Raw genomic sequence first — 13573 nt, 5'->3', positions numbered from 1 at the left:
GACAGTGAACTTCCATGTACTGTGTGTCAAATAGTTCTCATTGAAAGGCACTCTCATTCCCGTGTGTTAACTCTGCATTTTTATTTTGGTACTGATTGACAGTATGCTTTTACAGGTGTACGATATGATTGCATGTGTGCGATATGATTGTTTAACGAAACTGTCCCAAGCACTATTACATCTAAACCTCTTTACCGGTATGCCATGTGGGCCACACCCACTCCTCTTGCCACTGGATGGCGCCAAACTCGACCTGCATAAAAAAAATTCTTTTAACAGGAAAACTTAGGGTGCACATTATCAATAACATCCAATCAGGTCGATTTTTCTAATATTTATTGGTTCCCAGCTTTATATAAACTGGATGTTGAGGCATAAACATAGTACATTTCTACAATTTTCAACAAAAATATAACCAATATTTACAATTATTGTATTAAAAATACAAAAAAGGATACAGACTCCACCAACTGTCTTTCTAAAAGACATACAGGTACAAGCAGTATCAAAAGTATGAGGAAATCACCTGTTAAATGTACATTTTACACTTGACATCACAGATCGAACTGAAATTAGCAGTTCTATTCACTACAATTACCTTATGCTTATACATTTTTTGTGCAACTTGTATTTGTACTAGGATTCTTTCTGCCTATATGCACACAATCTCCATAGACTATAACAAAACTGACTGATGAATATTACCATTAAATTACAAACGCTTAATGGACAACTGAATCTGTAACATAAAAATAAAAAAGAACTATTTTAAATCAAGATTTCTTCTCAGGAAAGAAAATATTAAATAAAGCACTGATGTTACACGATACAGTGAAAAAAAACTGCACTCTCATAAAATCTAATTTTACATACTGATCAATATGATCAGTTCAACTAAACGAATAATAATAATTAAAAGAAAAAAAAAAAAAAAAAACAAGACCAGCAGTTCCTCACATTTGAGTACTACTCAGGTTGGCAGCCTTCCGGAAAAAAACAAAAAAACAATAAAACATTTTTACTCTTCAGTCCTTAAACAGGGTTACTTAGCAGCAGAGAGCAGGTTGTTATAAGCCAGCCTTCTTTAGACATGCAGCAAAAATCTATCATCGCAACTATCGACAAGAGTTTTAATTCATCAGGTCCGTTCACACACAGAGGCAGTCAGACAGTGAAGACTGGGGGGCCAAAACGCGTGGCTCCCAGAGCTGACCCAGTCCGTGAGGTCACGCAGGAACACTCCAGCCAGCCCGAGACACCGCACCTGCTGGCGCCTCTCACTGCAACTCCATCCAGTTTTAGTTAAAACATTACAAAATAAAACCCCTAAAAATCAGGTAAAATAATACTGTAGTCATGGAGACTCATTTACACGTTTGTCCTCAAAAGCACAACAATGTATAAAACTGCAAAGGATTGTGGGAAATCTGCACAATCTTCGCTCGTCTTCATCCGGAGTGCTACAGTTCTGAAAGAGGTGGAGGAGGGGGAAGCTGAAAACCGTGTGTGTGTGTGTGTGTGTGGGGGGGGTAATATTCAGTTTTCCTTCATAAAATGGGAGGGTGTAAAAAGTGCAGCCGATGCTCGATGACTGGTGATGGTGCATGTAAACAGGACCCCGGGAATTCTGGGAATCGGAGTCCTGGAATGGTGCTCGTTATGAAAAGTGACAGCGGCAGCATGTGAATGTTACACCACTGTGCATTTTTTTGTTTTTCAAGCGACAGTTTTTTTTTTTTCCAAAGTGCCAAGGCGATTTTTTTTAGTTAGTTTTTTTTTTTTCTATTTCACAGTATTTCTCATGCGGGGTACACAGAGCCCCCAGGCTGATTTAAGGCAGGAGATGAGCAGGGTCCACTGAACAGGAGACAGAGGAGGACAGCGCCTCCTACAGGCTCCAGCACCCTGTGTGTGTCCCACACTCTCCAAACAGGCAGCTCTCACCACTGCAAACAACATCCAGCAGGGGGCGACCTCACACAGCAGACACCTGTTCATCTTCTGGGGAGGACAGAGGAAAAAAAAACAGGAAAGTCGGTCAGTCAGCGGTAACCACAACATTCATCACAATCTCAGTACTGAGCCATCTGCTGGCACAGTCACTCTGTTTTATGCTAGCTAAGTTCTATCAGAGGACTTTATCTACAGGAAATGAACTCTATGCACAGCTTGGTAAGGGACATGTGTGAATTACTAAGCACATTTACGGTACATGCTGTTATAATGCACACACATAGTTGTGCATAATTGACAATTGCGCCAATAAACAGCTGGTAACTATAATGACAGAATGCTGCCACATATCAATCTAAGAAAAAAAGGAAATCAGTGCTGAATTCAGTGCTGAAGTTAAATGCTAACAGCATAAAGTAAGCCTTTTTGTCTATATGCAATATGTCCAAATGACATACCTCTCGTAAGGCTTACATTATATAAATATGACATTTTTAATACAATTTTACCTGGAACCCTGGAACAGTAATTGAAAGTTAACACATAATACATAATGATATTTAAATATGAATAATGCAGAGGTGGTCATTCTCTTCACTGTAACAGTGCTTGTGATGACACGTGATCATGAATATAACAGAAAAGTGCAGATGAGTGTACCTGAATGAGCTCGCTGTCAGCCAGCTGACAGCATCCAGTTAAAAAAGGTGACCGAAACAACCACAACAACGGAAAAAAAAAATAAAAATAATAATAATAATAAAGATGACAAGAAGTGGCATTGCTTTGAAGGTGTGGGAGGTGGTATGGCCCAGGTGCCTAACACGCATGCATGAGGTTCAGAGTGCGGTGGACAGCGGCAGCTGCTGCTTGCACTTTCACATGCAGAGGTGGGAAGCGGCGCCGATCTGCCGGGGGTTTTTACCTGCCTCTCGCCTGCCTGTAAGTCATGGCCTGGTAGTCTCAGGTGTATAAGCCACTGTCTTCCTCTGAGGAATAAGTTTGGGAGACAAGGACTCACCCTCCTCCTCCTCCTCTTCCTCGGCCGATAGCCCTTGCGATTGGAAGTGGGGGGGCCGGGGGTCCCCGTCGACCGACTTGCCCCACTGCGGCCGGCTGCTGGGCCGCGAGCCGGGCTGGGAGGGGGGCAGGGGGGAGTCGCAGGAGCGCGCCACCATCCGTGACCGCTGCAGCGCCACGTTATAGTCCGGGGGCTTGCGGCCCGAGTGGGGCTGCCCCTCGGCAAAGTCCGTAATGGTCAGGGCGGTGTAGCCGGGCGGGGTGGGAGGGGGCTCTCGGAATCTGCCTTCTTTCCGCGCTGCGGAGAAACGGGCGCGGTGTGTTACGAGTCAGCAATGAACCGCGCCGCGCGCCGCACAGAATGCTCAGCATTACAACCCAAGAATAAACCTAATCTGGGACTTCCAATTCCACAGGGTAACGAACAGTGACTTGCAAACAATGATGCTGACATGCGTTAGATCCATCCCACTCGGCTAAAATCAGCCCGACTCTGCGCGGCTCACATTTTCATGTGGGCTGCTGCATACTGCAGATTTTTCCTTTACAATTTTATTATTATCCATGCCAGACTTCAGGACATTTCACACAGACCTGAATATTATATCTTCCAAACAAAATCTCCTGGGTGTGACTGCACAAAACAGGAACGGCCAATCCTAACCCGTTCTTGTCGCTTATTATTTGAGACAAAGAGCTGCAGTGCAGTGTGGACAGGGGGCAGAGCACTGCTTACCAATGAGACTCTTGGCGTTGCTGGAGGTGACGGTTATGTGGGAGGCCCGGCCGTGCTGCTTGGAGTCCTCGGAGGTGATGGACGTGATGCTGCTGGTCTCGGGGTCGGCGCTCACGTCCTTGCCGCCCCTGCGCTTTATGGTGCCCGTGTCCCCCTCGGAGTCCTCGCCCCAGTACCCCGTGGACGAAGCCCAGCTGCCCCGGGCCTGTCCGTGCTCCTGCCCGCCGGCCCGCCCCGCGAACGCCAGGGGGTCGGCGGCGCCGCCCGCGGCCCAGTGCCCCGCCCCGGCCGCCACCGCTTCGGCGGGGCCGTCATAGTGGCCGTGCCCGAAGGCCAGCGTCTCCCAGCTGCGCTGGTGCTGGATGGTCTGGATGTTGTCGTGGGAACCACTGGAGCAGGATGTCCAGCTGCCGCGCCCACTGTCGGCGGCGTCCAGCGAAGCGCGGTCGCCCTGATCCTGGGTCAGCTCCTCCGAGCTGGGCGACGACAGCACCGTGGCCCCCGCGTACAGCGCGCGGCCATCGTGCATAGAGGCGTACGACCTGGGAACACAGAAAAATTCTCATTCCTCCTCCTATCCTCAGCACAGATCATTTATATTTACATTTATCCATTTGGCAGACACTTTTATCCAAAGCGACTTACAAGTGCGACAGAGTACAACACAAGCAAAAAAAACAAAGATATATTAGAACCACTGTGTGACCAGGTTTCCATACCTTGCTCAGGCAAGGTATAAACTACCTGATAAAGCTAACGAGTGTGTTAAACCATAAGATAACATTTTTAAAATTTTATTTTATTTTATAATTTAGCAGGAAACATTTGGAGACAGAACTATAAAGCATTTCTCATTTCGACACTAAACTCTGGATATTTCTAAATGTAATGCTGCCTCAGTCTTAAGTATCTGAGGTGTACGTGACTCTAAATCCATATTATGGATGCATGAAACAGAGAACAAGGTTAGGGATTATATGCAATTGTGTCAATATAATGCAATCAAAGTTGAAATGTCAAACCAATAGAGAATGAGGTGCTGTGATCGATGAACCCTAAGCTGTGGTGCGTGTGCATATAACGCAATCGGAGATGAAATGTCAGCGTTGGGTGTGCCGGTGGGCTCACCCCAGGCTGTACTGATCCGGGTCCAGCGTGGGCCGGCGCTCCAGCCTCACGCCCATGCCCATGCCGGCGTCCACCGCGCTGACCGACAGCCGCTGCCGCCTCTCCTCGCCCATCAGGTCGAAGGACGAGTTGCTGACCAGGCTGGACCGCGAGGAGATCTCGCTGTGACCCGAGTCGGAGAAGTTGTCCACCGTCCCGCTCGGAGCCAGGGGGTAACCTTTGGAGAGGGGGGGGGAAATAAAGCTGAATTCCCACACCTGTGCCAAAATCACCCTGCATATGATTCAGCTCCTCTTTTTCCCTGTTCCATTTACCACAGATCTGATCTCCCCCATCTGAGGCAGACCGGTGATGCTGACTGTGAACAAAGTATCACTTTTCACCTCTGTTACAGACCATTGTTACAGCAACTAAGTTCCCTGGACACAAGACACAAGACGTCTCCCATCAGTCCACACTGATGCGATAGTGGCCTGGTTTCAGCAGAGCAACCATTGGTTGAAGAAACCCAACCCAGCCTGACACACACTAAAGGGACACTTCCTTACCTCCACAGCATTGTACACAACCTGACAACACGAATACCAGATGTATCACCGCTTCCCCTTGAGCTGTGCTTGGGGTTTGCGTGAACAAAGCGCGAACAAAGCGTGAAGGAGGGGAGGGAGAACCAGTGAGAGAGTCTACTCGCTACACGGGAGGCGTTCTATCTACGTGGCGAAAACCCCACCTATCCCACAGGTCCGTGCGTCACCATTGTTATTCCTGTTACTGTTCTCACTTCCCAGGGAAGAGGAAGAGCCCGTTAGCTCTGACTGCCTGTAGAGGTGAGATCTCAGCTGACTGCCACCTGACAAACAGGACAAGAAAACAGTTAAGGGCGCCCCCTGTCTGCTGCTGCCCACTGTTGCGGCTGCCAGGCTGTTCCGGCTGTACAGTTAAGATTCGGCACAAACAGCGCCTCTTCATCGCTTCTTAAGCCACTACAGCGGGGGAGCTACTCAGAAACACAACTGCGCTTTTATCATTTAAGGACCAGAGCCTGCAACACACTAGCAAGAGAGTCTGGGACAGCAAAGCCTCTACTGTTAAGGTTAACCAAAGGCACTGACAAGAAGCAGCAACTCTACTCATATAAGCGAGGAAAAAAAAAAAAACCTGGGCAGACTGGAAGCTAGCTTTGTTTTTTAAAATTGTGCAACGCCCAGGTTGAAACTGCACCAAGCTTCCACTGTGCAGCAGCTGAACTATGCAGCAAAATCAGATCAGCGGCGTTTCGTCACGATCAGGTAACAACGAATCCATTCCCTGCGTGAAACGGACTGTGATTACAAAATGAGATTTGACTGAGTGAATGTGGTGGGGCGCTGGCGTTGAAATTTGCGGCTCTGCGTGGGGTTAGAAGCGGCGTGACATAAGGAAACGCGCAGAATCACTCAGCGGCTGATCAGCGGTGCTATAGAGCCTTCTACATCACAGCGTCTGCGCAGCTAGAAGCGAAGTTCTCAGAGAGAGAGGTCCAAATTACCCGCAGTGGCTTTTCTACTGTGAAAGGAGTGCGTAACACCTTGATTCCTCTGAGCCCCACGTCCTGCATGCAAGGACAGGAACACTTAAACACTTTTCAACAGAGCAGTCATCCAGCACGTGTACAGGTGGCTTAGCCTGCATTTACACAGAGTACATGGGCAATGTTCCTACACAAAAGTGGTTCTGTCCCTGCAAAGAAGCTGGCTCCGCATGGCTAAAATGACCCAGAAATAAGCATGTGGAGGAAATATTTTCTGAGGAAGAAGGCATTCAGGTTACAGCACATTTTCATATTAAAAAGGAATATGATGCATATAGTGACCCATCCCAACAGTGGAAAAAACTGGAAGTTTCATCAAATAGACTATTGAGTGACTATCACTATTTTCGTCATTAGCTATGACTTGCTCCTCTTTTTGAATTTAATTTTCTCACGTGACTTAAAAGTCACACTACCAGTGGTGACAATCTGCTGTATGACAGTCCATCTTGTGATCATCCACACACTCACAACCACACGTCAAGTTAGCCGCACCTCAAGGTCATATTATGACACATCCAGTGACATGAACCATGATACAGATATGAATCAAACTAAAGCAAATTAACAGAACGACGACATATTAAGCTATGCGCTGTGTCCATTTGAGCCTTTAGGGCGGGGCCTGTCTTTGGTGAACGGCAGCATGGTACACTGGGATTGGCCGGTCATTGCTGTGGGGTGTGGCCGAGGTCTCACCTTTTCTGGGCGAGCTCTGGGGGGAGGTGGGTGGGGAGGACAGCTGGGAGGAGGCGTTGGAGATGGTGTCCTCCGTCTGCTTTTTATGTCGCTCACTTGCCTCTTCTGATAAGGACAAGATTTTCTTCAAGGCTTGTGGTGAACTTGTACCTGTTTGATTCATTAGAAAGCGTCTATAACGCTATTCGTGCTGAATATAAAAACAAGTATTACGACTGCCAGTTTATTACACTGGACACTAAAAATAGCTTTTACATTAGAAATAAAGCAAGTCAAAACCAACTCATATTCACACCCCTGATTCAATTCTGATTCATACCACTAGATGGTGCTGTAGCTCCAGTGATACAGCTAAATTCAGCTGCAGGGAATTGACGTCACCATTTACCAACTCTTTGTCTCAAATTCAAGCTTTTAACACCAATTAACATTTTCTAAAATTAGCCAATCATTCTGTAGGGAGTGGAGTAAAGCCACACGCCCGGAGGACAGTGGCAGTACGGCACGGGCACTGAGGGGTCAGCACTTACCGAATGGCGGCAGGTCCTTGACTGGCACTTTCTTGCGAGACGGGTAGAGGGCGACAGCGGGCACCTGCAGGGCCTGGTGCCCTTTCTGCTGCTGCTGTTGCTGCTGCTGCTGCTGCTGCTGTGCTTTCTGCTGGCTGGCCGCTCGCGGAACCACAGGGGATGTGTCAGGCTTCTTCTTCTCACCGGAGTTCTTAGGCACTATCGTTGCACGTTTTAACAGCAACCGGACATGTATATTAGGGACCGTCTCTCAACGCAGCACAGCAAAACAGACAACCAAACTGCAATGACTCACGGTACGGCTGTGCGCTTGAGTGCACCAGAAACTAAGAAACGCATAGAGCCTTTAATCAAACTGTCTAGCCAGCCCATTTAACCAGCTCATTAACATGAGACTTTCCATTGAAAATGGAGTAAATCACGGCTACAAAGCTAATATAAGGTCACAATCATGCAGGTATTCTGGAAACTAATAAAGTTAAAGGGAAGTAGGGAAGGAGAAGCAGATGTGTTGGGCCGGGATTAAAACCCCCTCTAGGACCAGGGCTGGGCAGGTCTGTGGCCTCCCGGAGCCGGCGCGGAGGGCGCGGAGGGCGTGGGGGGGGACTCACGTGTGTTGCTGGAAGGCTCGCACTGCTGTGACATGGCCTGCAGGCTGTCCTCGCTGGTGTCCAGCGTCAGGTCGGACAGGTACTGCTTGACCTTGCGGGCCATCTGCGCGTCCTCGTACAGCTTCTTGGCGTTGAGGAAGGAGCTGCGGCGCACGCGCTTCTTGTGGCCGCCCGTCTGCACCACGTCCAGCATGGCGGCGTTGGCGCTGCCCTGGCTCAGCGACCTGCGGGGGGGCGGCAGGGAGTCAGGCCGCTGCTGCTGAGGGGGGCTCGGCCCGTGCGATCAGGGGGGCGGGGCGGGGCGGGGGGGGGGGGGGCGGCGCGGGGCGCTGGCATGCACCGAGACGTTCGGCCTCACGACATTCCATGCCTCATTCCAGAAAACGGGACAGCGAGTCGCGCATCGGAGGGGTGCCGACCCCCCCCCCCCCCCCCCCAATGAAACCCCTCTCTCCTCCTATCTGCTCATCTGGTGATACCTACAGTTGAAGCCACGGCGCTCCATAAAATGGCTTGGATACAAAGCTCATGCAAGTCTGGGGCTATTAAAAATGCCTCCCCAGTCAGTGAATATTCACAGTATGTGCAAGAACTGACCGGAAGATTCATTCCATTTATTAGTTCAGGAGAGAACTCTCAAGTATAAATATGTCAATGGTTGAGAAAAATATTAATTGCGGAGGAACAAAAAATCTTAATAAAACTCAACCACACACTAAAAATGCATTAATAAAAACAAACCGAAACACATGCTGTTTTGGTAAGTAACAATATTGGCATGGTACTCTCAGAACACCCCATGTTTCAAACCAATCACTTTTGCTAGTTAATAGCACAGGTTTGGGACTGGGACAGTCTAGTATTGCACAAAATGTTTGGATTGATGAAAAAAAAAAACAGCTAATCTGTGATGTAATCCCGATAATACAGCAAGCTTTTTAACACACTGCAAAGTGTTTGATGAGATTAGAAATTAAACAGACATGTATGACACAGATGAGGGAATCAAGATTTTTCTGTTTTAGTAGAATCGGATGATTGATGCAAAATGTGGTTAGTTTTACATGAATGCTGCAAAATGCCAGTTTTCTCATACGATCAAAGCTATGCGTTTTGGTGCGCTGCGTGTCAGTTTTGAAAACAACTGAACTGCATGACCCGGAAATAATCCTTTAAATGATGTTTCCTGGATTCTGAATGACCTTAAGTAGCAAAAGTGACGTTCATTTCACTCTCTTTTCAAAGAGACAGGTTTGCAGGAGCAGAAGCGTTACCAAAAAAAAAAAAAATGGCACGACAGCGTTCAGAAATGAAGAGGCAGACTCGGGGAAAAAAATGCAGATGGGCAGAACAGCATGGCAATCGATCAGCAGACTTACCCCAAACTCCTCCACTTCTTCTTCCTGTAAGGAGAGCCATGAACATTGAAGCATGGTACAGGAGAAAGACGGAGAGAAAGAGACAAGAGCTTAGACAGGAGAGACCAGAGAACCAGAGGCCCATGGACATATATACAAAAAAAGGCTAGTCATGACACTCTAGCATGAAAAAACACACTTAAGAGAGGCCACAGCACTTTCCACCCAAAGCAATGGAGTGTTCTGGAAGGAAGCTGGATTGTTTGAGAGGGAAAGAGGTGAAATGGATCACCATCACGTGACACGGAGTGCTGCTTTCAGCTGGCACTAAGCAGGAAGACTCGCCTCCGGCAGCGACACTGAAACTCTTCAGCAGTGAACCTATCAGGCCTAAGATCTGTTTCTTGCCACAAAATCAGATGCTGGTCACAGTGGGAACAGCCACCGACTGACAGTTGAACAGAAGGAAACTTCGAACTGTTATTCAAACTAAGATAAAAACAACAGGGGAAAAAAGGCAAAATGTGTAATTAAGTGAGTTTTAGGGTGTCGCTTTCGGGGTCCTCTGCTGCTGGAGGCGTACCTGGTCCTGAACATCAGTGCCGGGTCCATGTTGACGGAGGCCATACGCCCAACGTGCCGGATCTCTTTAGCAATCATCCGCAGCTTCTCGAAATTCACCAAACCGTCAACTTTGGAGTCGTTGCCTTCAAAAAACAACAAACATCATGAGTCTCCACAAACTCCAATGAAAAACGCAAACCTCACAAATCAAAACTGCTCCAGTGAATGTTTTTAAAGGATTACCTTCATGCAGGAACGTGAGGTCCTTCTTAATGACAGGGAAGAGGGGGATTATGGGAGGCTGCAGGTTCTGGTTATTGAGAACGTTGCGGTATTTGGCCATGTTCCTGGACGGGTCGAACAGGTCCTGCAGGTCCTGGAACAGCTTCTCGTATTTGCTGGGCAGCTTCTCCCAGGTGCCCCGTAGGCGGGAGACTGGTGCCAGGTTCAGCCCACTGGGGACACGGAGACGTGTGGTGAGGAAATGTGGTATAAGGCTCACAAGCCAGAACTGAAGGCCTGAGAATCCTGGACTCAAATCTCAGGATGGACAATTGTTGAACCATTGACTACAGAACTCTTTACACCAAATGCTTCAACAAAAATCATGCTCTATACTTTGCAGAATGTGTTTGATATAAAACTGCAAGCACCGCAAGACATGACATCCTTGATAAAGGAATACTAAGCAAATAGTAATCGATACAAAGATAATACAGATATTTCACATCTCAACACGGCAGCAAGATACTAAATGACAAATTAATTCCACAAGCCATCTTTGCTCTTTCACCGGAGGCGGCTCATTGGATTTAAAGCCACGCAAGTTACCTGATGATGGCGAACATGGAGTTGAAGTTCTTGCACTCCCGGCAGTGCAGGGCGATCTTGATGAAGTGCTTGACGATCTTCATCCTCTTCAGCTGGTTGGGCTCGCGCACGATCTCCGAGGCCACCCAGAAGGTCTCCTGGTTGATGACCTCCTCGAACTTCTTGAGGTTGGCGGCGGCGCCGCTCTTGGAGCGCAGCTTGAAGAGGTCATCGATGTACTCGGTGGGCTCGATGCTGCAGAAGAGCTCGAAGTTGCGCATGGAGAGCTGTGTGGCCACCTCCACCGTGCTCAGCTGCAGCAGGGACAGCTGGCTCTCCCGAAGCAGGTCCTGCGCGTCCTCGTCCGAGCACAGCGTCTCCGTCTCCATGTTGTTCTTCAGGTAGTACCTGAGGGAGGGAGCGCAGAGGTGAACCGAGGTCCCGCAACTAAAGTACGGTGCGAGAAAACCTACCTGAAGATAAACATAACATAGTTTCTTCAAGAACTGTAAAACATGCCTATGCCTTATTGAGGTGGGTTTCATGAGGTCATAGCTGAAAAACACTGCTTTTTATGACAATCTTATTCTTGTCTTTCTCCATATTTGGAAATTTTTTTAACAAAAGCGCAATGACCTATCGGCTTTCCTTTTCATGCTTTTCATGTACCTTTGTGGACTGGCAAGGAAACCCTGTTTTCTATAATTGGCATGCAAAAAGCATACAGCTCCAAACTGGGCATTGCGTAATAAGACCTGAAGGGTCTGAATGATTAAAAATCAAGGCATGCTCTGCTAAAAGCATTTCTTTGAGTGCTACAGCTATAGGCCCAGAGAGCACACTCCAGTAACGGTAACCATTTCGTGAACTCCTCAATAGAGCAAACAACAGTGTAAATCAAGCACACTGTGACTGGATATGGCTTTGTAGGTCATCTAAGTCCTGCGCACGGCTGTCCCGTGAGCGCCTCTAATCCTAATCCAACAGCGCCCGGCGGGGGGGGAGATGGGCAGGGATGAACAGGGGGGGTCTGGCCCCCTACCTTCCGCTGAGCTGGATCCTGTCGGCCAGTTTGGACAGCTGGTCGGGCAGCCGGCGCTGCTTGATGACGCCCTCGGGCGTGACGGACACCTCGCACAGGGAGTAGGCCTCGGGGGCGGCGGTCAGGGCGAACTCGCGGATGGCCTGGGCCACCACCTCCTTGGCCGTGGTGTCCCGGCTGATCATGAGGTAGCGGCTCTGCTGGTCCGCCTTGAACACCCGCAGGACCTGATCTGGCAAGTCTTTTCGGAGAGAGGGAGAGAGAAGAGAACGCACATTCCGCGACTGAATCCTCATAGCAAGCGCAAAGAATAAAATCAACAAAGCCGTGATGAGATTGTCCGCCACCGAGTTCTGCATTATGAAAACGTGAGATTTCAGCTGATCGGTTCATGCTGCACTGCCACGAAGCTTGATTTTCACGTGTAAGCCTATAAACAAATTACCACGGGCGCTGAACGGCTGTGCAATTATAATCTACCAAAATCGTATTTATGGAACAAAACACAGCATAACGTCACGAGGCAAATAGGCTTGAGGAACACAGTGTGCAACATTTTAAATATAGAAGGAATAAACACATGGGGCTAAATATAGCGTTCCCTTCTTCTTTACCCTCACGTGTAATCCTCCATTCTCACATCCTCTATGTTCTGGTCTTACATACTTACATTTCAGTCCTAATCTTTTCTTTCCCAGTTATTCAAGGCCAACTTTTGGCATGACTCTCACATCCAGTGTGCCAAGCAATACAACCCGCTGCTTTTTTACAATGGTTTGAAAGCGGAACAAATCAACCAAATGCACCACAGGGCAAGAGGATTGCTTCTTGTCAGGCCCGCAGGCTTCATTCATTATGTTTGGAAATGGGGAAAAACATGGAGGTCATAAATTGGAAACAGATGATGTTAATATCAAAACTTGAGCTTAAACGCTCCTGTCAATCTGCTTTGTAAATCATGTTTGAAGCAGTGCTGGCCCTTGCAGCACGGGTACATGCTGTAAATGTCACATTGTCTTCAGCATGCTGAAAATTCATCAGATGAAGGTCGGGCCAGCAGCCTGAAGTGACAACGTTCGCCGCGCCAACGCTTTGATGAATATTCCGAGCGCACTTTGCAACGTCCAAACATTTACTAAAAATAAACAGTTTGCTCAAGGACGTTGGACAAAGAGACAGATTGGACCGTGATCAATGTGCTCCTAATAAAAAAAAAAAAAGGCCTGACAAGAAGCAAACAGCGTTTAAGGGACATGGACAGACGGACCCAAACCGGATCCGTGTTGCTTTCTGAGCTGCAGGAAGCCCCCTCCCAGTGTCACAGTAGAGAAATGTTATCTGTTTCAGCTGCTGACAGACAGACAGTACAGAGAGTGGAGAGCAGTGGGCCAGAGGTTTCCGCCACAGACAGGGAAAGAAGATGGCACATGTCAGGGACACACAGGTCAGATACTCACTACTCGCACCCGGGGCTGCAAAAGGAAACAGATATGTAGTGGAACATTAGCCAGTAATTCAGACTTCAGGTGGGTGGTAGCATTTTCCTCACTTT

General features: G+C 48.1%; 1 protein-coding gene across 9 annotated transcripts in view; it reads right to left on the bottom strand.

The window, feature by feature from the left end:
• Positions 1 to 822: 822 nt before the first annotated feature.
• The window catches only part of LOC118769425 (rap guanine nucleotide exchange factor 2-like), a 104715-nt gene continuing 91964 nt past the window's right edge, over positions 823 to 13573 (bottom strand). For 4 of the 9 annotated variants that reach the window (XM_036516501.1, XM_036516504.1, XM_036516508.1 and 1 more), the window contains 11 exons: positions 12022 to 12262; positions 11001 to 11387; positions 10413 to 10624; positions 10189 to 10312; positions 9627 to 9650; positions 8248 to 8471; positions 7637 to 7834; positions 7107 to 7256; positions 4838 to 5054; positions 3710 to 4251; positions 2739 to 3271 (listed from right to left, as the gene is read on the bottom strand). In XM_036516501.1, coding sequence (XP_036372394.1) covers positions 2901 to 3271; positions 3710 to 4251; positions 4838 to 5054; positions 7107 to 7256; positions 7637 to 7834; positions 8248 to 8471; positions 9627 to 9650; positions 10189 to 10312; positions 10413 to 10624; positions 11001 to 11387; positions 12022 to 12262 — 2690 coding nt within the window. In that variant the 3' untranslated portion in view covers positions 2739 to 2900. Of the gene's footprint in view, positions 2002 to 2738; positions 3272 to 3709; positions 4252 to 4837; positions 5055 to 7106; positions 7257 to 7636; positions 7835 to 8247; positions 8472 to 9626; positions 9651 to 10188; positions 10313 to 10412; positions 10625 to 11000; positions 11388 to 12021; positions 12263 to 13478; positions 13494 to 13573 lie in introns of those variants that run through there. The other 5 variants (XM_036516499.1, XM_036516502.1, XM_036516500.1 and 2 more) reach the window with 4 other exon arrangements.

The sequence above is a fragment of the Megalops cyprinoides genome, chromosome 22, assembly GCF_013368585.1.
Source record: "Megalops cyprinoides isolate fMegCyp1 chromosome 22, fMegCyp1.pri, whole genome shotgun sequence".
Classification (NCBI taxonomy): domain Eukaryota; kingdom Metazoa; phylum Chordata; class Actinopteri; order Elopiformes; family Megalopidae; genus Megalops; species Megalops cyprinoides.
Note: the sequence above shows the minus strand (reverse complement) of the source record. Positions and strands in the feature narration are given on the sequence as shown.